Here is a 25,894-nt window from a genome sequence, read left to right on the forward strand (position 1 = left end):
TTCTAGCCTACCTATATCATGTTTGTTTCATATATTTTTAGTGTTCTAGAACATGAACGTGTTCCACAATCTGTTAAACAAGATTTTATTACAAAGCTTATGATTCTGCAGTATTTGTGACCTTTCTTTTAGCTTTTGCTATATATATATATTATATATATTCATATTCTGAATGTCAGCTCTTTCAACAGAGCTGATATTAATGTTTGATAATGCCCACCAGACCTGTCTGCATATTTTATTAAAAATTGTCAAATGCTGCTTTGTGCAGTGAGCATTTCAAGAGATGAAAGAGCATTATTTCAGATTTACGAAAACTTGGATGAGTGTTTCCAGTGCTTTACTAGGCTCAACTAACTTGGTTTTTTGTGTGTTTTGAATCTGAAAACATATACCAAAAGACAAGTTTTCTGGAGTTACCACAGGACCTGTTCAGAATGACCTGTTTTTGAAGTACTCCTTTTTTCACATTCGTGTTACTTAATTAAATTTAAAAGCCATTCATTTTATGGATAATTCAATAAACTGTGGAGAACAAAATTTTTATTTTCTGCAGAAAGATGTCATCTGCTTTGACTTTTTTCTCCTTCTTTTATATGAATACAAAGCTATACATTCCAGCAGATTTCTCACCTCTCTTCCTCCTCTTCTCAGCCTCTGAAGGAAACATGATCCTACCGATAGCTTTTCATGTCTTAGTAGGAATAAATATACAGAATCCTTTTTTTCCCCTCAGGGCAAGAGGTTTGGGGCAGCTCATTCGAGCAAAGAATATTAAGACAGTGGGTGACCTGAGTACTCTGACAGCAGCTGAAATCAAAACTCTTCCTATCCGTTCTCCTAAAGTTTCCAATGTTAAAAAGGCTCTTAGAGGATATCATGAGCAACAGGTAAAGCTGTTTTAAGTACTATAATGAAATAGACAGTATCATAAAGTCCTGCATTGCTAACTGTCTTCACAGGAGATCTACATTTAAAAAAAATATAAAACTTTTACTGAAAAAAGGCTAAAATACAATATTAAAACTAACATGAAACTTAATTTTAAATTTGCAAGCTGAGTAACAGTGCAACAGCGTAGCTAGTCACAATTGTCAAGCCTTGCCTCTCAGTCTTTTTCCTGTTTGGTGGTGGTAATATTTCATTATGAGAAAATTATAATTTTTTGCTTCGCCAAGAAGCCTGAAAGTTCACATGGTGAGAGATTTCTGAATGTCGATAAAATGAGGTGTCTTAAAATTTGAAACACGACTAGTTTCTGAGCACAGTGTTGTCAGTGACTAGTTGGATTAAAAAAATAACTTGTGATGCCAATAATATGGGAGTTTCCAATCTTATACGTGCTTTAATATTGACATAAAATACAATTTTAACATTTGTCTATCAAAGCAATATTCAAGTGTGGTGGAAACCAACTTACAGCTTAGTACAGAGCAGCGTTTCCCAAACTGTGTTCCGCGGAACACTGGTGTTCCGCATGATGTGAATAGGTGTTCCGTGAAAGAATCTAGAATTTAATTTTGACTCTTGCACTTCATTTTTGTACTACTTTATACGCACTTTCCAGTTAGAAATTGTTAATTCAAGTTATTTTAAAGTTCTATTTTTGCTTTGTTTTATAAAATAAAATATATTTGACAATAAACGTAATTTTGTATTTGAAAACCAAACTACTACAAAATAATATTATAAGTGTTCCGTAATAGGCTAAAAAGTGTTCCGTGGCCAAAAAAGTTTGGGAAACACTGGTATAGAGTTTGCATGCTGCCCATATCTCACAGGTCACGTTTTTTACCAAGGTAATGACCACGGTAATGGGGTTAAACAGCAGTTGTGTTTAAAAATTGTGAAATTAAAATCACAGTTTTTTAAATTTGATAAGTGCTTTCCACCAGGTGATTTCAGACTGCTTCCTTTTGGGGAAAACTCTTCTTTCCTTTCTGATCTTTTTCCTAATTAAATCTGTAGGTGAAGGCTCGTGGATTTGATGAAATTGCAGTCCTTGAAGACAGAGAGAAGGCAGAAAATGTCATAGATGAGAAACCTTTTTCCACAGATGAAGAAAGACTTGCAACTGGTAAACATTGCGTTATCTTGTTTGACTTCAGATTTGGGTTTTGTCACTTGCTCTCCTGTCCTTGTCATAATATAAGTGTAACTTGTTGCTTTCTTAGTTTGAGTAGTGTGACAAATTCAGTTAAACCGATTAATACCTTTGTGTGATGGTAGCTTCTTAAAACTGCTGTGTAACTGAATTGCGCTGGTTTTGGGAGGAGATCACCTTTATCAGTATTTTGCTACATGTCATTGATACTAGTTAGAACACAAATAGAAGACTTTTATAAGAAACATGCTAACGAATTCATATCAAAGTCGAATATTTTTAAATTTTACGGATTCAGCAGCTGAATTATATTGGTACCATAAATGTGATATAGACAACTTAAACACATTTTTTTCATAGCAGAAACTCATAACACTTCCATACCAATAAATTTCACTCAGATTAAAAGTAAGATACATTTACAATAGTGTATGTTAATCACTTTTGTTTCTTTTTTTAGATTTGAGTGAACAAGTTGCCTTGAGCACAGATAGACAGCCCACAACAGATCTCTTGAGCCAGGTCAGTGCACTTGCTGCTCAGCTAACCTCTGAAGATCTCCACAGTTATTCGGGGAGCCAACTTTTTGAAATGCAAGAGAAACTTGGTAGCATGACAAACTGTATTATGAAAAATTTGCAGTCCCGTTGGAAGTCACCACCCAATGAAAGCTCTGTTTAGTCATTTGTACTTGAAACACTTTTCAAGCAGGAGGTTTTGGTATACAACAGTTTTTGAAAACAAGTTTTTTATATTTGACTGATAATATGAAGTATTCCATAAAAAACTGAACGTTCATGCAATGGCCAACTTTTTAACACAGAGGGAGACGGTGTATCATGGTGTATTGCTTAATTTTTTTTAATTTGTGGGATCATTTCCATGTTAAAAGTATTTGTTTTATAGCTGTGCATAGTCTTTCAAGTAACTTAAAAGTAAGCTTGTTAAGATATGCAATAGCAAAGACTGTGAAACCTAAATAATATCTTAAATATTTTTCAAATGTAAAGTGTTTTTATTCCTGTGAAGCCTTATTAAATGTAAAAGGTTATATATCTCAGAACTCTAATTAATTGAAACCAGAAAGTGTTGCTCAGTTTTATCGAATGCTCCTGTGATGTTCTTTTAAATTGCTGATATTTTGAGAAGAATTCCTTCTGGTTTAGACCCTATTTCATATTGAGATGTGCTATGCTTGACTAATTCCTTACAGTAGTATCTTTCACATCTCAGTAAGGTCCAGTTGTCAAGCACCTGAGTTAGTCTATTTTTGCATGCATTTTTATAGACCTCAAAAGGTAAAGCTGGTAATAGAATTGGCTTATGAGGTCATAAGGGTTTGCTGCAGAACTTCTCAGGCTCCTTTCATGTGCCCGTACAATGTTATGTGCAGCAGTGTTATGTCCCACTGGAAAAATCTTACACAGAAGTAGATTTGACATGCACAATTTTGTATATTATGTATAGACTTATGGTTGCAGATGTTGGTTATAATTTATGATTTTGAATTTTGATTGCATGGAATGCACTGCTGCTTCTCAAAGACCTTGTTCAGTGAAAGTTCTTCGGTTTTACTTTGGAAATATAATTTGTATATAATGTACTGTAGATTCCAGAATGGACAGTCACGTAATGTGAATCCTGCAGCTGTTTTTAGGACTTCTGTATGTACAAATAAAACAATGAATAGTTCTCTAACGGTTAATGCAGTCTTACTTGCAAATAGAAATTCTTACCGCTTTTTTTAGTGTATGCTGAACAAGAAGTATGGTGCACGTGAAACTTGTCTGAAGATATGTCTCAGGCAGTGGTCAGAACTCTCCTGGCAAACGCTGTCTGAAGGGTCTAGTCAGCGAGTTCTTAATAATGCTTATTATGATGGTGATTTTCACAGCTCCTGCCTTTGCATCTGCCTAAGGGACTTTTTTTGTCAAACTTTGGTGTAGTGGTGAGCATTGATCTCCCTCACAGCCCCTTCTCTACCTGGGCCAGTTTTTTTTATCCAGGTGTTGGAACCCCTCAGAGCCTCAGCTGTAGTGCCTCTCTGCTGGCTCTTCACAAACAGAAAAATGGAGGCTACTCTCAAAAAAAGATGTTTAAGGCCTCCTGGCTGGAAGATCACAGAGCCCTCAAAGGATAGAGACCATTCTGACTTTGGCTCTATTTTAAAGAAAGTTTCCCTGGCAATAGTTTAGTTGCTGAGGTCTTAGAGAGTGCAATGAGTTTTTCAGCCAAATCCAGGGCCTCCAGCTCAGTGATGTATGGCTCCATCCCTGGAAGGTGAATAACCACTCAAAGTGGGCGCCGTGTTCTGCCAGATTCACAGGAGCCCTGCATTTCAGAGCAAAACTAGACAAGATAGTGGCGGCAGTGCCACAGAATCTAAACGGTCCCTTCCAACACCCCACCATGCCTTTACGAGAGGGTACAGACCAGTCTTCAGACAAATGTGTTCCTTTCAGCCTTCATTCTCGCAAGAATACCAGCAGGTTCTCCAGAGGGAAGCTGTGGAACCGTGACTTGGGAGGAAATCCCCAAGGGAACATTGTAGCTCCCAAAGCCTTTTCATGACAGGCTGCATAAGTCTCTGCCCAGAGCTGGAGCTTGGGGGCAGAATTTCCCATTTCCTGGAGGAATGGATTGCTTCATCCGCAGCATAGGCATTGACTCCGTGGGTGCTCCGGGGCTCAAGCATCCACGGGGGAAAAAAAATAATGGGTGCTCAGCACCCAGGAGCCAGAGCTTGAGTGTGGAATGTGATGAGTTCTGTGCTGCTCCCAGCTTCTGCCCTTGGGGCAGGGAGTTTGTTTATAAACAGAAGCAGGGTGATTACAATAACAAAAGGCTTGTCATTAAATTAAATTAAGCATCTTTAGATGATCCTGAAAGCATTCCCAGGCATTCCAGTTAAAAGGAAACAAAGGATAGGAATAAATGGTCCATTTTCAGAATGAAGAGAAGTAAATAGTGGTGTCCCTCAAGGGGCTTGTACTGGTCTGGGACCAGTGCTGATCAACGTATTCATAAATGATCTGCAAAAAGGAGTAAATGGTGAGGTGGCAAAGTTTGCAGATGCTACAGAATTACTCAGGTAAGTCCAAAACAGACTGCAAAGAGCTACAAAGGGAAATTTGCAAAACTCAGTCACTTGACAACAAAATGGCAGATGAAATTCCATGTTAAATGCAAAATAATGCACAAGAAAAAATATAATCCCAATTATACATACAAAATGATGGTCCTAAATTAGCTATTACCCATCAAGAAAGAGATCTTGGAGTCATTTTCAGTATTCTGGAAGCACTATGTTTCCAGAGTACTGCACGTTCAGAAGAATCCTCCTCACTGTGCCTGTATCATCCTGAACTCATTCTCCAGCTTCAGAAGACTTAAAAATGGCCTCCAGTCATCAGTGGGACAAACGCAACTGAATAATGTAACTGTCCTTAACATGCATCAAAACAATAGCAGGGAACCTAGATGTAAATAAGATTGCTAACAGTTTCATCCAGAAATCCACAGAGAGACATAATGTCTTTAAACTGGGATATTAGTGAAGACAGCTTGTGATTGCAATGATTTTAATATACTGTAATTCATGATAATGTAATTACATAGTTCATAACAATTGAATCATTATTAAAATAGTAAAGATACCAGTGATAGACACCTTCAATAACTAGAATATGAAAAATGTGTATAAATATGCTGAAATTAGCCTCCCCCTAAAACTGTCAGAGTGCCCCCCCAACACACACCCCTCTTCAAAAGCACCTACTAGCAAAAACAGAAGTTAGCGGCTCTGGTCCACAGACCAGTGAGTCAGGGAGATAATGAGCTAGGGATCCTCCATCAAGTTAGACTCCATTCTGTCATTTTTCATCCAGTTCCCCGCCTCGAACAACCCCATAAAATGTGCTTTAATACAGAATGAGATTTCTCACCTCTTGGATATAGGAGTGAGATCATTCATTTGGAGTACAACTCTGAGAATCTTTCATCTATTTTCTTCATTCAGAAGTGTACAAGAGGATTCCAAGCCATTCTAGATTTCAGGTGGCTTAACAAGTGGATGAAGGAAACGAAGTCCTGGACGAAGTCCCAATTTCTACAGTGTCATCCCTGTCCCAGGGTGATTTTTTGACATCCGTGAATCTCCCAGTCACACTGCAGGATCCTATGGTTTTGGCTGTGGCTGGAAGCGTTATCAGTATCAGATGCTCCCATTCAGCTTGCGATTGGCTCTCCTTAGGTCTTTGCAAAGATGGTGGTGGAAATCATATTCAGATTCAGGTCACAGGGAAACCATCTGTACCACTTCCTGGACGACATCTTAATGAGCTCCACCGCCATCACTGGCACACACAACTACGTTGTAGACATTGAATCTCCTTCAGGCCCATTGCTTGATCATCAGTATCAAGAAAAGCTCCTTGCTTCCATCCACCCAACTAACTCACATCAGAGTACCCACAGACACCTCGATAGCAAGGAAAAATCCATCTCTAGAGAGGTTCCAGAAGATTCAAGACATCACATTGTTTTGGAACTGCAAGACACTATTGTGCTGAGGCTTCAGCTGCTAGGCCTTCTTGTATCAAGCATAGAAATCACTCCATGGGTGCAGTCACACATCAGGGACCTTCCAGGCTTCATCTTAAAGGTATGAGACCACTTCCTGGAATGCATGAAAGGTCAAGTGAGAGTTCCAGTGCAGGTTAACTCCTTAAAATGATGGTCAGCCCAGGGCAATTGTCTGCAAGGGTGAATCCATGTGCCTTCCACATCCCTTGATCCTCACAACTGACATTAGCCAGAGGCACTGGAGAGCGCACTTGGGGTCTCAAACAGCTCAAGGCATCTGGAACATGGAGGAAAGGACTCACAGCATAAACCTTGTAGTGTGGTCAAGCTAGCACTATGAAGGTTCCAGTCCAGCCTAGAAGGGAACCACATCCTGATCAGACAACAGGACCATGGTTGTGTATGTGAATGAGGAGAGAACAAGAAGCCCAGCACTGTATTGCAAAGCAATGGAAATCATTCAGTGGGTGGAGCATTCTTTTCTGTCCCTCAGGGCAGTTCACGTAAAGGAAAACCTGAACCAGAAGGCAGACTGGCTTAGCAGGCGCAAGGTGAACAGCTCTAAGTTGTGCTTGAATCAGGAAGTTGTCAAGTAAATTGTCGAGTTGTTTGGCCTGCCCTCAACTGATCTATTTGCAAACCACATAAATGCAAAGAGACCAAAGTACTTAACCACAGATGCATTCAGATAGATGCCTTATCACACAGATGGCTGCAGGACCCCCTGTATGCATTTCCACCCTCCCTGTTATTGGGGAAGGTGGTCCAGAAAATAAAATAACACCTGACAGTAATATTGGTAATCCCGCACTGGTCGAGGAGATCCTGGTTTTGGACCTAGTAGAGCTGAAATTGGGACGACCCCCACTACCGCTCCCAAAGAAGCAGGCTATCTCACCAGGTCCTCTGCTTCAGGCAGACCCAAACAGACACCATCTAACAGCTTGGCTACTGAAAGAGAATCAGTAGTAGTATCATTAGGTCTGTCCTTCAAACTCATCAGAACATTTCTTTCTTTTAAGAGTATCAGCCTTGAAACCATACTCCTGTCTGGATAAAATTTTGCGACTTTGTGCCAGAAACATACAGCAAATCCTAGAAACCCAGGAATTCCAGCTATCTTAATTTTCGTCAATAAGTCTTTGACAAAGGTACCAACCCAGTGTCATTGCACATCAGGTGTCTGCCCTTAGTGTGACATTTGTAGGGTTTAGGGGCCATCTGGTAGAGGACCCCCAGGTAGATTCCTTAGGGCAGTCCAGTTAGCCAAGTGGGCACCTAAACCTCTTTATCCCGAGTGGGACTTGCCATTTGTACTGAGAGCCCTGACAACACCCCTGTGAACCACTGGTGTCAGTGTCATCATTTTATTTGTCAATGAAAACTTGCTTTCTGATAGCCATCATGTCTGCCAGGCAAATGTCGGAGCTCCTGGCGCTTTCTATGCAGAAACCTTACTGCATGGTACATGAGGACAAGGTGGAGCTCAGGACTCTGGGATCATTTATCCTAAAGGTGAACTCTTCTTTCCATGCTTCCCAAAAGGGGGTTCTACCTTCATTCTGTCTGACACAACACCCCACCAAGGAGAAGTGGCACACATTAAATGTCAGAAGCACTCTGAAAATTTACCTCAAATGTAGAGTCCATGAGGAGAGCAGGGGTCCTGTTGTATTCTTCCATCCAAAAGGGCAAGGACTCAGCAATAGAAGACTTGGAAGCATTAAGTAATAAGATCACACATTGTGGAAGCGTAGAAGGCTTCCAGAGGTTCCTGTTCCAGAAGGGATCAGTGCACACATTCTGCAAACTCTGGGGACTTGGAGGACAAAACAAGCTAATACATCCACAGCAGACACTTGTTTGTGAAGCACTACAAGGTGGACTTCCTGTCCTCTGCAGAGGCATCCTTTGGCAGGAAAGTGCTGCAGGTGGTGGCCTGTAAATGATTTTGCCCTCTGAGCAAATAATTCAGATGAGGAAGGACACTATTTTTCCCTTTTTTACCTTTTCTATAACCTTTCCTACATCTGTTCAGTGCTCACTACTTCACAGACTTCAAGAACTGTGGAAGACACAGAGCTGCAGAACGGAAAATTTCTCACCGATAATTTTCTTTCTGCTAGCAGCATCTCCCACAATTCTGCCCAAGTATTAAGTGGCAACATTACCATATGACTGTTGATCTTTGGTCCAATGTACATAGTAATTTTGTTATCTCTGGAATATTAATGTTATGCAAGTTTTACAGCTTGGAAACAACTCATCTTGGAGTGAGCGGAGGGAGCAATGGCCAGACCACGCAGCTCCAAAACTCTGATCTGCTTCTGTGAACTGCAGCAAGAGGAGAACAGTCCAGACATCAAGAATTGTAAGAGACACAATTAACAGAAAGGCGATTATTGGTAAGAAAGCGCTGTTCTCCAGGACCATGATGTGGCAACCGGAAACCACTGGTCCCAGAACATGAGTGAGTTTGTGCTGAAAATATACGGGTAACATAGCCAAAGGAGAGGCTTCAGTCTTCTAGAGATATTCGTCAGGCTGCTCAGTCCACTTTGCTGTAAAATTTAACCTGCTGATAAATGGAACGTAGCCATTTTCATATTGGACCATTAGACACTGGTACCTGTACCACAGTATTCTGTCTGATGGGCCAGCACTAGATGGGGGGAAGTTAGTTAATTAATTTGCCCATAATTTTTTCCCAAACCCCTCAGTTAGAGATTAGCTAATGCCCTGAAGTATTATGTGCCTTTCAAACTTGTTGGTTTAAAAAAATCATACTAATGTAACTGAAGTTTTTGTTATCCACATGAATGTGTGTCCATTTCTTTTCTGAATTCCGTTTAAAATCTTGGCCTCAACTATAGCTTGTAACAGTGGAATAAAGATCTTTGAATATGTATAATTCAAGGATTTTCAGACAAGATTGTGTTGTAGCAAGATTGTGTTTAATATGCAGATCATTTCACTGCTCTTGACCCAAAGTTAATGCATCAATCATACTGCAGAAATGTGAACTTAAAGCTGTTTTCCTGTAAATTAGTGACTACTGACACCACCACAATCAGATGAAAAAAACATGCATCAGTGCTCAGCAAGCAGGAGAGAGGAGAGGCTTTTTCTGTATTTACTTGTGGCTGGTTTGAGATGTTGAGTTTACATGTTGCTTATTGGGAACAATAAATGTATTCAAACATTTTTAGAACAGCATAGAAAAATCTTAGGGTGCATGATAGGAAAACCAGTAAAACGAACAAAGATGCAGACTTTTTAAAATTATATTTGAATACTGTGAAATTCAACTGGATTCTAAACCAAAAGGTACTCAGAACCCTTTGTGTCAAAATTTTGCTTGCGTAAAAATAACTTAGGGAAGATGGCATTGTAATAGGTTTTTATGAACAAGTCCAGTCCTAAAAAGATAGTTTGGAAGAACACAGTGCTCTAGGGACTACTAGTGTGTTAGCAAACATTCTCATCAGAAATGAATTGTAAATGTTTTTTTAAACATTTTGTTATATATATTTTTTTTTCAGAATGACAATTCATAAGACGCCATCAAGTGGGGAAAACAATAGGCACTTTAGAAAGGGTTGAATTTATAGTGGCCAGTCTGATTTGTGGTTTTAAAAAAAAAAAAGTGCCGAGGTGTTTTGACCACGTAGATATGCTTTATAGAAGATCTAATTTTCATTTAGACAGCTTCTACATAGTTGGCTGGAAGCATGCCAGTCTTGCCAGTCCTCTGTACAGTCCCATACATCCAGCCTTCATCAATAGCTTGGACATTTACAATTGCATCCCCATCTTTGAAGGAAACTTCATCAGCATCAGATGCCATGTAGTCATACATGGCACGGTATGTCTTCTATTTTAAAAAAAAAAAAAAAAAAAGTCATTATACTAAGAGGTTAAAGAAAGCCATAACTTGCCACAAATTGTTCAACAGGTTATAAGGCAGCAGTGTACCACCTAAGGATTCAATTTCATACTCTTTATGCCTGTAAATATTTAGCCTGATTCTCCCTCCCCTCCTCCCCAATAAATAAACTCTGTAGTTTCCAGCCATGTATTCCATGTCTGCCCAACTTGGGGTGGGAGAAAAGGTTAGTTTGGCGGTCACACTGCACAGTCTGTAATGTCCATTTCATGAAGGAGGCTGGAGCCCAGAAAAGGGATGCCCTATCTTAGTGTATCATTTGGGCAACTTTAAATGGCAGACTTGTACAGAGCTCTAGCCACCAATTTTAAGCTGCCCTCCCCTTGTAGAACTCTTGCTGAGGGCAGCACTATACACACCTTGCATTCCCCCTGGAATGGTCCCCCTGGCCACAGCTAGAATTTGTCATTTAACTTGCACACCCTCAGCTAATGGTAATAAATGTGGTCCCTGGCTTTAGGTTTAAAAAGCAACCCCTAGAAGGTGAGAAGACTAATATGTAATTTTCAGGTCTGGGCTGGAGCTCATGCCATTCCTGCTTATGTATCGTTTTGCCCAGGCCTTCCACTATGTGTCTGTGTAGAATACTGGCACATCTGCTACTGAATCAGTTTCTGCATGTGGCATGCCTTGGAGGTCCCTGCAGCGTTGACGAGCACCAATGTTGTTCAATCTGTCCAAACTACTTAAACTTGGGGAAGCCAAACCTGTTATCTAAGTCACAGGAGATTTCAGATGCTGCAGTCAATAGAAGGCCTTTGGTGCATAAATGGCACGAGCTCTAAACTGAGCCTGTTTATTCAGTATGGCCACCATAGGGAAAAGGTGAAAGTGGCTAAAGAAAATCACAACCATTAATTGTACTGTAGCTAGTAAAACAACTTGGGACTGACAGTCCACAAACAATGTCATCAGTTTTACTTACACCCGTGGTAGATGGGTGAGAGGGAACGGAAGACACTGTAGTCAGCTGGGTGGCAACAGAAGAAGATCTTTGTTGTGGCAGTTCTATAGTTTTAGCTTGTTTGTAAGCCACTGCAAAAGAAAAGAGTGTTTAAATGGTAAATGATTTGGAAGATTATTTCTCTCTCCCTCCCCCAGTTTTTCCAGAGCTGAGAACTTTGCATACAAATAGTATTTTTAACATGAATAAAGATACTTGGTCAAATCATCAGCTGTGGAAATCAGTTTAATGTCATTTAAACCAATGCCAATGTACATCAGCTGAGGTCTCAGCCACTGTCTCAAGATTGTGTAGTTATGTTTTTGTAATGGCTAAAATGTATTGTTAGGGTTTTTTTAATCAGACCTTTTATCTGAGTATCGTGAACGGTATTCAGATATTTAAAAGGGCAGTAATATCTACCTCACAGGGTTATGAGGTTCAAAGATTGGACCAGTTGTTTCACATGTCTGGGCCATATGTGTCACAGTCTATTGCACAGCTGGGAATAGAACCCTGGAGTCCTGACTCTTAGTACTATTGCTTTAACCATCTCTGAAGTACTGCAATGACGCACTGTAATATCTTTTCCCTGAGGTTTCAAAGCTGAGGGATGTGAGCCAAAAATTCCCCAGTAGGAGTTAAACATTCCTTCCCACTCATATAATCCCTCCCCTTTTCCCCAGCCATCCCCTTCCTAAAGGATGCTGGAAGAGAGCCCCTCCCCTAAAAGGGGGAGAGACTCTCAGTCATTGACCCCATCCTTTCATATCATAAGGGATGTGTCAATTTCTCCCTCCCCCAGTCCATTCAGCCAGCATGTGCCACCTCCTCCCCTGCTGCTTCCTGGACAGCAAGAGAGTGAGAGAGAGACGCTTAGGGAAAAAGGGTTCCTGGTACAGGTGAGCTAGTCATCAGGACTCGCAGCAGGCAAGTGTCCCAGTATAGTCCAACTAGAATGTCTTCCTTTCTCCGGGCAAGGCCCTTGTTGTCCCACTTCTTTAGCCCTTAAGAACTGGCCTGTCCCTATGTTGTTAAATACCCCAGAATTAGGAAATGTCCTCATGGTTAACACCATCCATCGCTCTATTGATATTTACTTGCAGGTTAGATGAAGCACTAATGAGAATGAGGTAGGGCACTATCTTACAAAATGCGAAGGAGAAGTGAGACTGGGCAACCCGAGTCTTTTTCATCCTGAGATCTTCCAAGATTTTGTTCCCTTCCTACCTGTTGTAGTTGTGGTGAAGAGGCCTCCATTGCTGTAATAAGACAGGTGGTGATCAGCACCTTCTGAATGCTCAGATTTCTCATCCCCGGCGCTGACGCTTAATGCACTAGCAGAGCGGGATTGCTCCCGGCTGCGGCGCTGGGCTTGGACTGGAGGAGGAGAACAAGCAGAAACCAGACTGAGTGCCTGGACCTATTTACCTCAGTGGTACTCTGTTACTAAAGGCCATATTTTTCCCCTAACAGTGCATTACTATTGATGTGAGTGAAGTTATGTTGGTGTACAGTAAGCTGGAGAGAATCTGGCATGGTAGGTATAAGCAGCTAACAAAAGTTACTCACATTCTAAATACTACTGCCGCTTAGAAAGCTAATGGAGAAACCACACAATTAGGTTTCAGAGTAGGATTCTCAACTACACATACAGCTGCAGTGCTACTGAAGGGGGACCAGGGACTTCATGATAGAATTGTAGCCTAACTGAATAAAAATACTGCTCTTTGTATTTAAAAAAAAAAAAACTAGGAACATCACAATTGTGCCTGTTTGTTTTCCAACATTCTCTCCTGCTGCACCTACTTCTCCCTCTAGCTATGGGGCAAGGTGCTCTACTTCTCCATGTTCCCTTTTCTGTACCTGTTGGATGGTACTTACATTGCCAGCATTTAACTATCACTTTCTTTGGAATAAGCAAAATGTGATATTTTAAAAGCACTTGGGCTCAGTTATTAACATGATAAATCAAAATTAGCAGGGCCATTTATAAACATTAATGAAAGCTGAAGCTGAACACAACTCCCTTTTGGTTGTCACTCTTACTAGATTGGAATTTTCCAAACCATGGAGGATGCAATATGTATTCATAAATCAACCTCCACCCCCACCCAGGTAACACAAAGCTGGGTCAGCATTGCTGAACATTTTTCTTATTAGTGCTTGCAGTACAGAGCTTTCTCTAAAAATGAAAGGGAGTAAGAAAAAGAAGACTAACGGCTCTGCAGGCATTTCATTTTAGATAAGTAATGAAAGAAGCACATTTGATAAGCAAGCTATAAATACAGTGATTTAAGCCAGCAGTAGACAATATAAACAATCCAATGCATCTGTGTTAAAGGCATAATATACATGTATGTACTTGGGGTTGAATAATGTGTTTTCTGAAGATTAGCAATATCAAATATCCAGTTACCTATGTGTACAACTAGGTAAGTTTAAACATATAGCCATGTAGGCTTGGATTTTAAAAGGCAATTCCTGTTGTCTTTCAGTGGGAAGTTGGTCCCTACGTGGGTTTGAGAATTCTAGCCCTATTTAACAAAGTGCTTCCAGAAGTCAGCATGGAAATCTATTCAGTTGTATTCCTTAACCTGCTGATGGAATTCAGTCTTCGTTGGATAGTAGGTAGAGCGTTGACCTGTCTAAAAACATACATTTCAAGTAACAACACATTTGACAACACGCTGCGTTGAACAGAACATCTGGTCAACAGCAGCTATTGTGGGACACACCAGAAATCATGTGTAAGCTTCTAGACTGAATGTTGTCTTCTGCTGGGTCATAGTCAAAGACTGATCCAGGATTAGTGCGCCACACACGAAGACCTGAAAGAGAAATGTACTGTTTTTACCAACTATCCAAAAGTCCACTTACATCTTGAACAGGAAAAGAATAGGAACATAAGAGATTCCTATATGCAGTAATTTTGTCTCTTGGAGCTGAATATGTTTGAAGGCCATAAGAGAAGTTTGAGGAGAACTTAAAACCATGCTTCTCAAATCTGGCCATAACACAGACCAGATAATTGTGCAAGGCCCATTTCCTTACTACTCTATCAAGTGATGTCATTGTACAGTAACAGATTTGCCAAACGCGTCTCCAGGATCTGCAAGGATATGTTCATATGTGCTTAGAAAGAAATTAACACAATTTTTTTAAATCAATATGAATTATGATCTTCGCATGTTAAATTTAGAAAGACCTGGATCAAACAGTAGGTTTCCATATTGCACAATGTGTAGCTAATATTGCCCATTGCAGAGAGCTTTGCAACGTTTAATTTGTTGAAGGGTGACTAAAATAGCTCAAAGTAACGCTGACTAATGAATCAAACAGGATGCAACAGCTGGAAATTAAAGCTAGGCAAATTCAGACTATTCAGAACACTACTTATGTAGTATTCCCTCTAATTTTTTCTATCCAGGTGCGGAATGAATTTGATGTGTGGCTGTGTGCCACCAGTAGAAACAAACATTTTGGGGGGGGTAAAGTTACCATAGGGATAATTACTCCAGTCAGACATTTGAGAATTCACTACTCAAAGAATTAAATTTAAGCATGAGAGAAATAAAATTATGAAATGCATAGACCAGTCAAAAAACTAAAGTAACAGCACTTTGAAAGAATAAAATTACAGAAAATATATGTGCATTGCAGGAAATACGAAGTAGTAACAACAACACCACCACAAGAATGTGTTGGGATGTGAGTGTGAAAGAGTGTGTGTGTGTGTGAGAGAGAGAGAAAGAGCTAGTGTGTGTGTGTGTGAGACACAGAGACGGTATATGTATGTGTGTGTGAGACATACACACACACACAGAGATTGTGCTGGCTGCTGGGCAAGTCTATGAGAGACTGTGTACTGTCTCTTTAAGGCACTCACACCAGAAGGCTCAGACCATGGCAGCTGAGCTCTCCTGCTCCTGAGCCCTGTCCCCCTCCCTGGCTCTGTGGAGATGGGGTACATGGGCAAGGGGGAGGGGGACACCCTGACATAAGCTCCACCACTTCCCCTTTTCCCTCACAGAGAGTCCCAGGAGCAGCTGGCCAGGTGCTTCGAGGCAGGAGCAACATGGGCAGGGGTACCTGAACACACACCACAGTGCGCGGCTCTGCTAATTAAGTGTGCGGCACTTGATTCACTCCTGGGCTGCCGCGCAACCATACAGCTTAGCGTGAACACAGGACATAAGGTGTATATTTTTATTGGTGAGAGTAATTAACCGTTAGAACAGTTTACCAGGGAGTATCCATCACTGACAACTTTTCAATCAACATTGGATGTTTTTCCTCAAAGACTGTTCGATTAATTATTTTGGGGATGTTCCATGGCCTGTGTTATACAGGCGTTACAAGGCCTGTTTGAGTTTTACAGGGGGCAGAAGAAATGCTCTCAGCACCGCTATGCAGTGTGAATGCAGAATACCTGTGATGATCTCTTGATCCTGGTCCACTCGTTTTCGCTCCATTTCTACAACTTTTCTTTGAATGCCTCTGTAGTGAATATCACTGAAGTCCTGCATGTTCTTTTTCACACGTTCTGTAATGGGGTCAGTAACCACAGGCGTGAAGCTACCTTTGTGTTTTTCAAAATCTTCATGGTATTTCACCTACAATTAAAAAAAAAAAGACATGTCCATTCCTCTGCAGAGTAGCTACTATTGGTATTTCTGCTTGCCTTGAATTAATAGCTAGTAGATATGTGCATTGGCATCTCTGAGTTCTGAAAGCCAAGAGACAGGGAAATCCTGTATCCCTTGTGGATTCTATAAAGGATAAACTCAGTACAGCTTTTGCTGTTTAAATATGGCAATCAAAGTCACCATAGACGCATTATCCATGATGTGACAACGCCAATCGCTCAAGACCTGAGTTAAATTTTGATTACATCACTTGCCAGCCTTCTAAAAAAAAAGGAAGCCTTACTGTAGAGATGTGTCGCTGGGTCTCTCGTACACGCCTCATTTCAGGGGTATCCAATACATAGGCTGCTTTGCCTTGCACTTGTTTCCTGAAACTATCTGAATAGAGAACCTACCAAATGAGAAACAGGGCGTGAAGGTGGGTCAGTACTTCTGCCTCTGAATTCTCAGAGACTCTTTGCACTGGAGTGACGAGATGAGACAAAATGAATGCGGACATGCTGGAGAGAGCCACGATGCTAGTTTAGTTATTGAGACATGGCTCGCACTGGCTTTTGAAAGGCATGGTATAAGAACATACCTCAAACTTTTTGCTTTTCACTAAGTAAAAGATTTTTTCGTCTGAGCTCTGAAGTCTTTTAAAGGCAAAGTAGTGGTGAAAGCCTGATTAATTTTGTTAGATGAGTATGTAAAAAATTGCTGCCTTGGTAAACAAAGGCCAGAGCTGAACCTTAGACAATATTTTGGGCCATAGTCTGTTATCATTTATGGATTTGCAACTCATTGACTTCATGAAGTTATCAATGAGTAGTGGAGAAAATAATTAGGCCCATCTTATCCTTCTAATAGTCAATTACATTTGGGGGGGGATGGGGTGGGAGGGGGAATACCTGCCTTTCTCCATGAGCCTTAAGACCATTCTTTGATTATACCTGTGGCCTAATCCTGCAAACCCTTATTCACTTAAGTATTCCCGATATTAGGATCTCAGAACCGTATTGATAAGGGCCATATAGGGTCAGTGATACTATTTGCATGTGTAAGCATTTGCAGGAGAGGTCATGACAAGTCTCAGCTGTCTTGAGTAACAGCTTATGGGGGGCGTTACTGCCTGTAGGAATGAATACATTTTATGTAGAATACAAGCTACTATCAAAAAACAGTAAATATCCATAATGCTGAAGAATGTCCATTATGCATCTCATACCATATACGTGTTTTAAACACACAGGATATTACCAGGAATTTAGATGGTTAAATTTGTTATTTGAAGTCAAATCATTATTTAAAACAAGGAATCAGATAGCCAGTTAAAACAAGGAGTGGAACACTCCAGGAATTAGAGTAATATTTTAGTATCATTTTAAAACTTCAAAACTAGGTAAAGAAGTTAATATTTAGATGTTTTTAAGTTGAGTGAGGAAAGGACTAAATGATTTATAATGTTAAAATGTTATTTTGTAGCTTATTTATTTGTCCTAGCAAATACCGAGCTAATGTTTTCTTGATTGCGTTTAGCTCTCTCCATCTCTGGAGTGATAGGTGTCGGAGTTCCTTTTCCCATGTGCTCTTTGTACAACACCTATAGCACACAAAAAAAGTGTCCAGAAGTCAAAGACTAGACAATTGTTGATGAATCATGGTGTAAATGGTGTTATTGTTTAATCATACTCATCACTGCATGGATATAAGGATATCAGGAAGTAAAGCAGTTAAAACGTTATCTGATTATGCAAAAAGTAAAATAATTATTTCAAAAGGAAAAAAAAAGGCAAGTTGAGAAAATTGGGGTAAAATTAGAAGCAGAACAAAGTTTTTGAGGCTTGTTATTTTTTTTTAATATAAGGTTGTTCCTTTCAATACCAAGCTAATGTTTTCTTGATTGCGTTTGACTCTCTCCATCTCTGGAGTTATAGGTGTCGGCGTTGCTTTCCCTACGTTTTCTTTGTACGCAACCTACAGGTTACAAAGAAGTATCCAAAAAACAAAAAAAATGTACAAGTGAATTTTTTTAAACTATTACTTTTGTAATAGTAAATTTTATTGTGTTAATAGGAAAAATCCCTCTGGAAAAAATATTTAAAAAGTTAATAAAATCAATGCTTGTAATTTTAAAAAGCCAATTAAAATTACATTTAAAAATGTGGGGGAGAAACAAAACTAGTCAGATGAAAGGTATTTTTAAAAAATGCACTGTCACATCACATTTTATTTTCTCTAGACAATACCGAGCTAATGTTTTCTTGATTGCGTTTGACTCTCTCCATCTCTGGAGTAACAGGTGTTGGGGTTGCTCGCCCCAAGTTTTCTTTGTATAATACCTACGGGATACAAAAGACGTATCCAGAAAAAACAAGTTACTTATCAAATTTTAAAAACCATGACTTGTTATGGTACACAGCACTGCATGAATGCCAAACATCTAAAGGGACATGGATGTGTAAGAGCAAGAAAAAAAAAACTGGAAAAAAAGATTATTAAAAATTAACTTTTCATATTAAAATAGAAGGGCTCTATCCAGCTGCAAATATTTACGGTACTGCAGGATGCACAAGCTCTGGGAAATTGTCTGTGCCCTCGGCAGACCTAGTCAAGAAAGAGGTTGCTCCAGGAGACCTGAAAAATGAGTCCCTAACTCCCATGCAGCACGTCACTGCCTTCATGTATTATGCAAACCTTAAGATGAGGGTTGGAGGAGGAATTGCTGTAGGAGGAGTTGGTCAGAGGTTCTTCGGTTCTCAAGCACCTGAACTGGTTGTAATCTGAACTCCAACGAAACTCCATTGACTGAACCTTCCCACAGCTGCCCTTGTAGGATCACAGTGGGTGGTTGGTGGCTTCCCCAGTGAAGACATCCCTTCTTACTACTTTCTCCACTAAATCACCATTTGGGGAGGATTCCTCTCCCTGTCTCTGTTTTAAAGATGTTTATTTCTCTGGCTGATTGACACCAGTTAGCCAAATTAAAAACTGACTCCAGGGGCAGATGTTCTGTAAATCTCGCTGCATCATTCCCAGGACCCTGACGGCTGTATATGGAAATCTGAGACTTCATCCCTTAAAAGGGGCAGGTTGTACAGTTGTGCAATTCCAGTTCAGGCAATGGAAAGACTCCCACTGATTCTAATACGACCTGGATCACGCCCTAATGTTTAAGCCCGTGTGATTCTCAGTGTTTCCTAGATACTGTCAACTACTTCCAACTCCCACAGAGGTCTAGAGTATGTCACCAAGTCAGTTCCTAACTGGATTCCGTGGAACAATAGGGAGGAAGTGCTGTTGAACTTGTATAGGCCAGCAGCCACAGAGACTGTTAATGTCTGGATAGAGCCCTACAGTCACAGAGCTAGGTTATAAAACAATCCTAAAATTCCAGGAGCAGACTGTTAACACTAAAGTTAGGTTTATTTTTAGGAGCAAAAGAAATTATTATGCAAACAGAGTCATATCTAACATTTAAAGCTAAAAAAGCCTTTCTGAAATTTGTTAGTGTTATTTTATTAAAAAATAGGAGCAAAGGGGGAAAAACTTTATTTTATAGGTACCGAGCTAATGTGTTCTTGATTGCGTTTGACTCTCTCCATCTCTGGAGTGACTGGTGTTGGGGTCGCTTTCCCCACGTGTTCTTTGTACAAAACCTACATGATACAAAGGAGTATCCAAAAATCATAAAAAGGCAATGACAATAAAAACAAGAGCTTCTGAATTATCACATTTAGAAAGGGTTACTTTTTGGGGCCCATTCCTGATTCCAGTAAAATCAGTAAGTGCTTTGTGATTGATCTAACTGGCTACAGGAATGGCTCCATTAAGGAATCAGCACTTCATGAAAGCAAAACAGCTTAGTAGAATAAGGAGTCTGGAAGGGTTAAACAAAAACAAAAAGCAAAAAAAAACACTGTTTATTGAAAAAAGAAAGTCAATTAAATTGTTGCTCTAATAAAATCCTAGTACCAAAGGATTAAAGACGAGACTGTGTAGCTTATTTATAAGTGTAAAAAGTAGGAATTTTATGGCAAGAGGTGAATTCACATCCATTTTAAAGTTAGAAAGCATAATTGTTAAAACCTCTAGTGTTATGTTAAACATTTAAGATCTTAAAAAGAGTGTTTTTCCTGCTAAAAATACCGAGCTAATGGTTTCTTGATTGCGTTTGACTCTCTCCATCTCTGGAGTGACTGGTGTTGGGGTAGCTTTCCCTACATTTTCTTTGTACAACACCTGTGAGACATAAGAAAGCAGCCATAGAAAGCAGCAGTAAATAAAACTCCATTTGTTGACAAGTTGGAAGCCTAGGGCATGTTCTATCTTTTCATGCTGTAAGAGAATGCATCTGAGGAAATATAGATCTAACATTGCTTTTTAACCACAAAAGAATTCTTTGAACAAATATTGTGTTTTAACAAGACCACAAAAAAGCAGTAGTTGAGGCGGTTACGAAAATGGATGATGGTAAAAAAAAAAAAAAATTAACGTAAAAGTTTCAGCGAAAATCAAGATTGAAAAGTGAAGAAGGGCAAATGATTAAAAGTTCTCAAGATTAGAAATGTAGCATTAAAAATGTTTTTAAAAGCAACAACATCAAAACAAAAATAGGTTAAAATAGTGGGAGGTCAGTGTCATTTGTTAAAAAAGTTCATTTTGAAACAGAGTTAATGGGAACTTTTTGCTTATCAGAAATACCGAGCTAAAGTTTTCTTGATTGCGTTTGACTCTCTCAATCTCTGGAGTGACAGGTATGGGGGTTCCAGTCCCCAAGTTCTCTTTGTACAAAACCTGTGTGGTAACGAAGCATCCAAAAAAAATCAGAAAAGCAACAATTAATAAAGCACCACATTATGTCAGGTATTAAGTCTGGTTGGTCTGATTCTGCTTCTCTATACACCCAAAATCCTGGCTGAATGCCATGAAAGTTTTGGCTGTGCAAGGAGTAGGGGATCAAGACCAGATAATTCTAATGTCTTATTGTGGAATATGTATTGAATCCACCAGACAATGGTTTTCTTGGCAAACACGGATCAAAAACTAAATCTGAATACATGAGAAAGTTTTATGACTACCTCTCACTCTATCCTATTGGAGATTCAGATCCATGTTCCTTGCATGGCGAGTGACAGGTACAACAGAGATTTTTAAAAATATCCAACAAGAGAACAGACCAAAAAAAAAAAAGAGGTTCAAACAAGGAGTAAAGTGATTAACATTATTGAGGATTATACAAATAGCAAAGTTAGGAAGAAGATTAAGTAAGTAACAGTCACTGTAAAATTGCAGTAAAATGATGGAAAGAGGATGGTCTTATTGGTATAAGTTAATTACGTGAAAGGGATAGGGTGTATGGTTTTTGTTTTCTTTATAATGATTAAAATGTGCATTTTAAATGGAGTTAAAGGAAATTTTTTTCTTTTCAAAAATACCGAGCTAAAGTTTTCTTGATTGCGTTTGACTCTCTCAATCTCTGGAGTGACAGGTGTTGGGGTTCCTGTCCCCAGGTTCTCTTTGTACAACACCTGTGGGGTAACATGGAAATAGCCAAAAAAAAAAAAAAAAAAAGCAAGAGTCAATAATATCCTGTATGCTGGCAGAAAGGGAGAAGTGTGAGGGATACAATTTTTTCACAGCAATCCTGGACTAAAAGCAAGACAAATTAAAGAAATAAAAGCTGTAGCGTCATTGTACTACACAATATATTGTGATCAATTTTGATGGAAAGAGGGGTTTTTATTTATGGATCACATGAAATATCTAGGGTTAAAGGGTATTTTAGAGTTTAAAATGTTGCTTAAAAAGGAATGAAGGGATTTTTCATAAATAATGAAATAACATTTTCATGATGGTATTTGACCCTGTGTTTCTGGAGAGAGAGACATTGATGTTCCTCCCCTAAATTCTCTATAACATGTGCAATGAGGAGGAGTCATAAAAAAAAATCAATAAAATGGTGCCTAGAGTTAAGATTAAGGAATCTTGCTGCCTTATTCTGAAAAGGGCACAGGGGTTACATTAAAAAGAACCCATCTGGGAATGGTACTGGAGAAATACTTATTTAACATTGCTGTCTGATTGCATGTGAAATTTCTCTCTCTCTCGAAGAAATGCAACTATGCTGGCAATTTTGACCCCTAGGACCAGAGCTTCAAATGAAGGTATGCCAGTTTCCACAGATAAGGATTCAACTCAGAGTCTTTGCACCATGAGAGATAGGTAAGGATGGGACGAAAGGCATCTGACATGACAGAAAAGAAGCAGTCTGCTCCTAAATACTAACTAACTAACTAAAGCCCTTGCAGAAATACTGAGACAGACTCTCAGCAGTCTAAATTGGTGTAGTTGCATTGAAATTATACAGATTTATATCAGCTGAGGTTTTGGCCAAACATGTCTTAATTGTTATGTGCATTAAACCAGAAAAAAAATCAAGGATTGAGGTAATTATTTTTAAAAAAGCCTGTTATTAGAAAAAAAAATAGCTAACAACGTTCAGGATTATCTAAACCACAAAATATAGGAATAGGAATAAGGTATCAATCCCTGAAAACTTCAGTAAAAGATGGGGGAAAGGATGGTTTTATCAGTATAAGTTGATTACAGGGAAAGGATAGCAGTATAGTTATTTTGGTAAAGGTTAAAACATTTAAAAATGAGTTAAAGGAAACTTTTTTCATTTGGAAAAATACCGAGCTAAAGTTTTCTTGATTGCGTTTGACTCTCTCAATCTCTGGTGTGACAGGTGTTGGAGTTCCTGTCCCCAGGTTCTCTTTGTACAACACCTGTGGAGTAACAAGGATGTGTCAATAATACTCCACTTGATGAGGGTAAGTGTTGAGCATAAGGAATACAATTTTTATGTCTACCAAATCCACTCTGCACCAAAAAAGCAGGAAGTGTTAATGAATAAGCTAGCTAAGGTCAGTGTTATACAGGAATTGTGATCAACTTGGATGGAATTCTTTAGACTTGCAGAAATACCATACCTTATTTTTTACGTGCACTACAGTGGGAAAAAGGGGGATTGAGGCTTTCAAAAACCAAAGTGCTACATTAAAAATTCAAAATAGTTCTAGTTTTTTAAAAGTTAAACACAGGTTTGGAAAATAGAGGGGTGGAAATGGTGGTTAGGAGTTCCTCAGAATTACATAACTCATAAAAAGTACAAAAAAGAAATAAGTAATAATCACTGAAAAATTGGAAAGAGGATGGTCTTATTTTTATAAGTTGATTACAGGAAAGGAAAAGGGTGGAACTTTTATAAATGTTTAAAAGTTCATCTGAAATGGAGTGAAAGGTAGCAATTTTCTTTTAAAAAAATACCAAGCTAAAGTTTTCTTGATTGCGTTTGACTCTCTCCATCTCTGGAGTGACAGGTGTTGGGGTCCCAGTCCCCAAGCCCTCCTTGTACAACACCTGTGTGGCAACAAGGAAGTGTCAAAGAAAAAGAAGAAGCAAGTCAACAAATCTCTACTTAACATCGTGTATATGTTAAGCATCAAGAATCCAATTTTTATATATCAATCCTGACCCCAAACTAGGAAAAGTTAAAGGGAAAATGAGCTAATATTGATGATTATGCAGTATTTGTGACCTCAGCTATGCACCCACAATTCCCATCAATAACGGATGCTTGGGGAAATATGAAGGCACAAGTGGGCCAGATTCTGATTTAATTTATTTCATTGTAAATCTGGAGTGATTTCATTGATTTTAATGGATATCTCCAGACTTGTACCAGTTTAAATGAGATCAGAGTAGCTTGTGGTAAGTACATGTATCAAAAAGTGTAACTACATTGTATTCTCCTAAGTGGCATAAGAATCTGAAGTCAGGACAGAATTTCAAAACTATGGTGTTTGAGTCGGTATAAAATGAATTCAAACCTCCCCCCATATAAACAGGGACACAAAAAAGTTAATAATAATAAAAAAGCATCATGATGTAAAACTCATGAATTGTGGATGGCAATTCAAATGGAATGTATTAGGACCAGAAGAATTTATCCTAGAGGATTGTGAGTACTATAATAAATCTTCATTATGTATGTAATTCTCTTCCTCTCTGGAACGACAGCAATGCTGCCCCGGGTCTGTTTACAAAGACCTGCAGGATACAAGAAAAGCATCCAACACGGCAACAACAAAAGAAAGACATGTCATGTTCTAACTACATTCTATTACTTTAAAGAAAGGTTAGGTTTTATTTTACATTTGCACTGCACTGACATGGTGATGCCAAAGGCTGTTAGAAACATCTACTGTGTTATTGAGGAAGAGGATGGGAATCGACTCTGAACATCACGTTTTTCAATGGGGGAAATATATAAGGAAATGTGGTAGGGTAAATATGGTTAAAATTTCACAGAAGGAAATATTTATAACAACTACGTTAGACTGTGATGGAAAATTAAAATGCCGTACTAGGATGGTGACAGGTTTAGTGGTTCAGTTAAAAAAAAGGGCTGTGATTCAAAGCCCTGTGAAGGGTTAAAGGAAGAAATTTAATATGGAGGAGTTAACGGGATTGTTGTTTTCTTTTGGAAATACCGAGCTAACGATCTCTTGATTGCGTTTGACTCTCTCCATCTCTGGAGTGACAGGTGTTGGGATCCCAGTCCCCAAGCCCTCCTTGTACAAAACCTGTGAGGTACAAGAAAGTACTCAAACCAGGCAAGGTTATTAAGTCTGGCTATGTGATGAGCAGTGTTTAGTAACAGTATTGACTATTCCACACTTCTAGAGGTAAATACTAAAGGCAGCTGCATGGTGGTTGATTAGTCCATAAATACTCAGAAGCTGGTGAGTTAAACTTAAACAAACAGGCAGAGGGAAAATGCCATGTTAATTTCACTGCTGACCTCCGGGTGTTTTTTTGTTTTGTTTTTAATGCATATAAAATTGTAAATCACTCAAAAGGTTAAAAACACAACGGGAATGGCAGGAGATGAGTTAAATATTTCATGTCGGTAGTTTTCTTCTAAATCATTGAAGAAACAAAGAATGGTTGTTAGGATGTTATTGTGAAAGGATGAGTTGTTTCATTTATTTGAGAAATACCGTGCTAATGTGTTCTTGATTGCGTCTGACTCTCTCTATCTCTGGAGTCATAGGTGTTGGGATTCCTGTCCCTAGATCCTCTTTGTACAACACCTGCAGAAAGAACATAAGCACCCACAGAGGTGATGAGAAGACTGCTCACTTTTCACAGAAACCTAACCGAAGCTGGATATGTAATTTGTTTGGATTACATGTAAATATGTGCACATTTTATTTTGGCTGCAGGTCTGTGTTTTTAAGACCCTGGTTCAAGGTAGTTGGACAGGCATCTAATTTTAAGTACATGAACATACTGAAGTCAATGGGATTGCCCACTTAAAGTTACACACATGCTTAAATACATAGCTGATTTGGGGTCTAAAACTGTTGCAGTTCTTTAAAAAAAAAGACATTGATTTGGTTTTGAAAATTCCCATGTGCTACTTTTCCTGTAATTAACATTTTCAGAGAGATAAATTTTATATTATAGTGTCAACATGTGGCTAAAATTCTCAGAGGCTTGTGTAGTACATTTTGAAAGCACTGTATAGAGACTTAGCAATGTGGCTCCACTGCACATGAAGTGCCCTTTCAAGATTTACCCTGTCTTAACTATTAATAATACTCTAATCCCTCCATTTT

General features: G+C 39.1%; 2 protein-coding genes across 7 annotated transcripts in view; one reads left to right on the forward strand and one right to left on the reverse strand.

Moving 5' to 3' along the window:
- Positions 1 to 3,802, forward strand: part of RIF1 (replication timing regulatory factor 1) — a 58,359-nt gene extending 54,557 nt beyond the window's left edge. For all 6 annotated transcript variants that reach the window (XM_007056687.4, XM_027819047.3, XM_043525517.1 and 3 more), the window contains 3 exons: positions 737 to 890; positions 1,969 to 2,077; positions 2,565 to 3,802. In XM_007056687.4, coding sequence (XP_007056749.2) covers positions 737 to 890; positions 1,969 to 2,077; positions 2,565 to 2,785 — 484 coding nt within the window. In that variant the 3' untranslated portion in view covers positions 2,786 to 3,802. The remainder of the gene's footprint in view (positions 1 to 736; positions 891 to 1,968; positions 2,078 to 2,564) is intronic.
- A 2,580-nt stretch (positions 3,803 to 6,382) lies between these two features.
- The window catches only part of NEB (nebulin), a 194,586-nt gene continuing 175,074 nt past the window's right edge, over positions 6,383 to 25,894 (reverse strand). Inside the window, exons 148-164 of the mRNA XM_043525557.1 lie at positions 25,274 to 25,366; positions 24,764 to 24,856; positions 23,538 to 23,630; positions 22,904 to 22,996; positions 21,644 to 21,736; positions 20,910 to 21,002; positions 20,355 to 20,447; positions 19,772 to 19,864; positions 18,455 to 18,547; positions 18,090 to 18,182; positions 17,716 to 17,808; positions 16,510 to 16,617; positions 16,010 to 16,193; positions 14,316 to 14,408; positions 12,808 to 12,957; positions 11,560 to 11,669; positions 6,383 to 10,562 (exon numbers count right to left, since the gene is read on the reverse strand). Coding sequence (XP_043381492.1) covers positions 10,389 to 10,562; positions 11,560 to 11,669; positions 12,808 to 12,957; positions 14,316 to 14,408; positions 16,010 to 16,193; positions 16,510 to 16,617; positions 17,716 to 17,808; positions 18,090 to 18,182; positions 18,455 to 18,547; positions 19,772 to 19,864; positions 20,355 to 20,447; positions 20,910 to 21,002; positions 21,644 to 21,736; positions 22,904 to 22,996; positions 23,538 to 23,630; positions 24,764 to 24,856; positions 25,274 to 25,366 — 1,842 coding nt within the window. The 3' untranslated portion in view covers positions 6,383 to 10,388. The remainder of the gene's footprint in view (positions 10,563 to 11,559; positions 11,670 to 12,807; positions 12,958 to 14,315; positions 14,409 to 16,009; positions 16,194 to 16,509; positions 16,618 to 17,715; positions 17,809 to 18,089; positions 18,183 to 18,454; positions 18,548 to 19,771; positions 19,865 to 20,354; positions 20,448 to 20,909; positions 21,003 to 21,643; positions 21,737 to 22,903; positions 22,997 to 23,537; positions 23,631 to 24,763; positions 24,857 to 25,273; positions 25,367 to 25,894) is intronic.

The sequence above is a fragment of the Chelonia mydas genome, chromosome 11 (assembly GCF_015237465.2).
Source record: "Chelonia mydas isolate rCheMyd1 chromosome 11, rCheMyd1.pri.v2, whole genome shotgun sequence".
Lineage (NCBI taxonomy): Eukaryota > Metazoa > Chordata > Testudines > Cheloniidae > Chelonia > Chelonia mydas.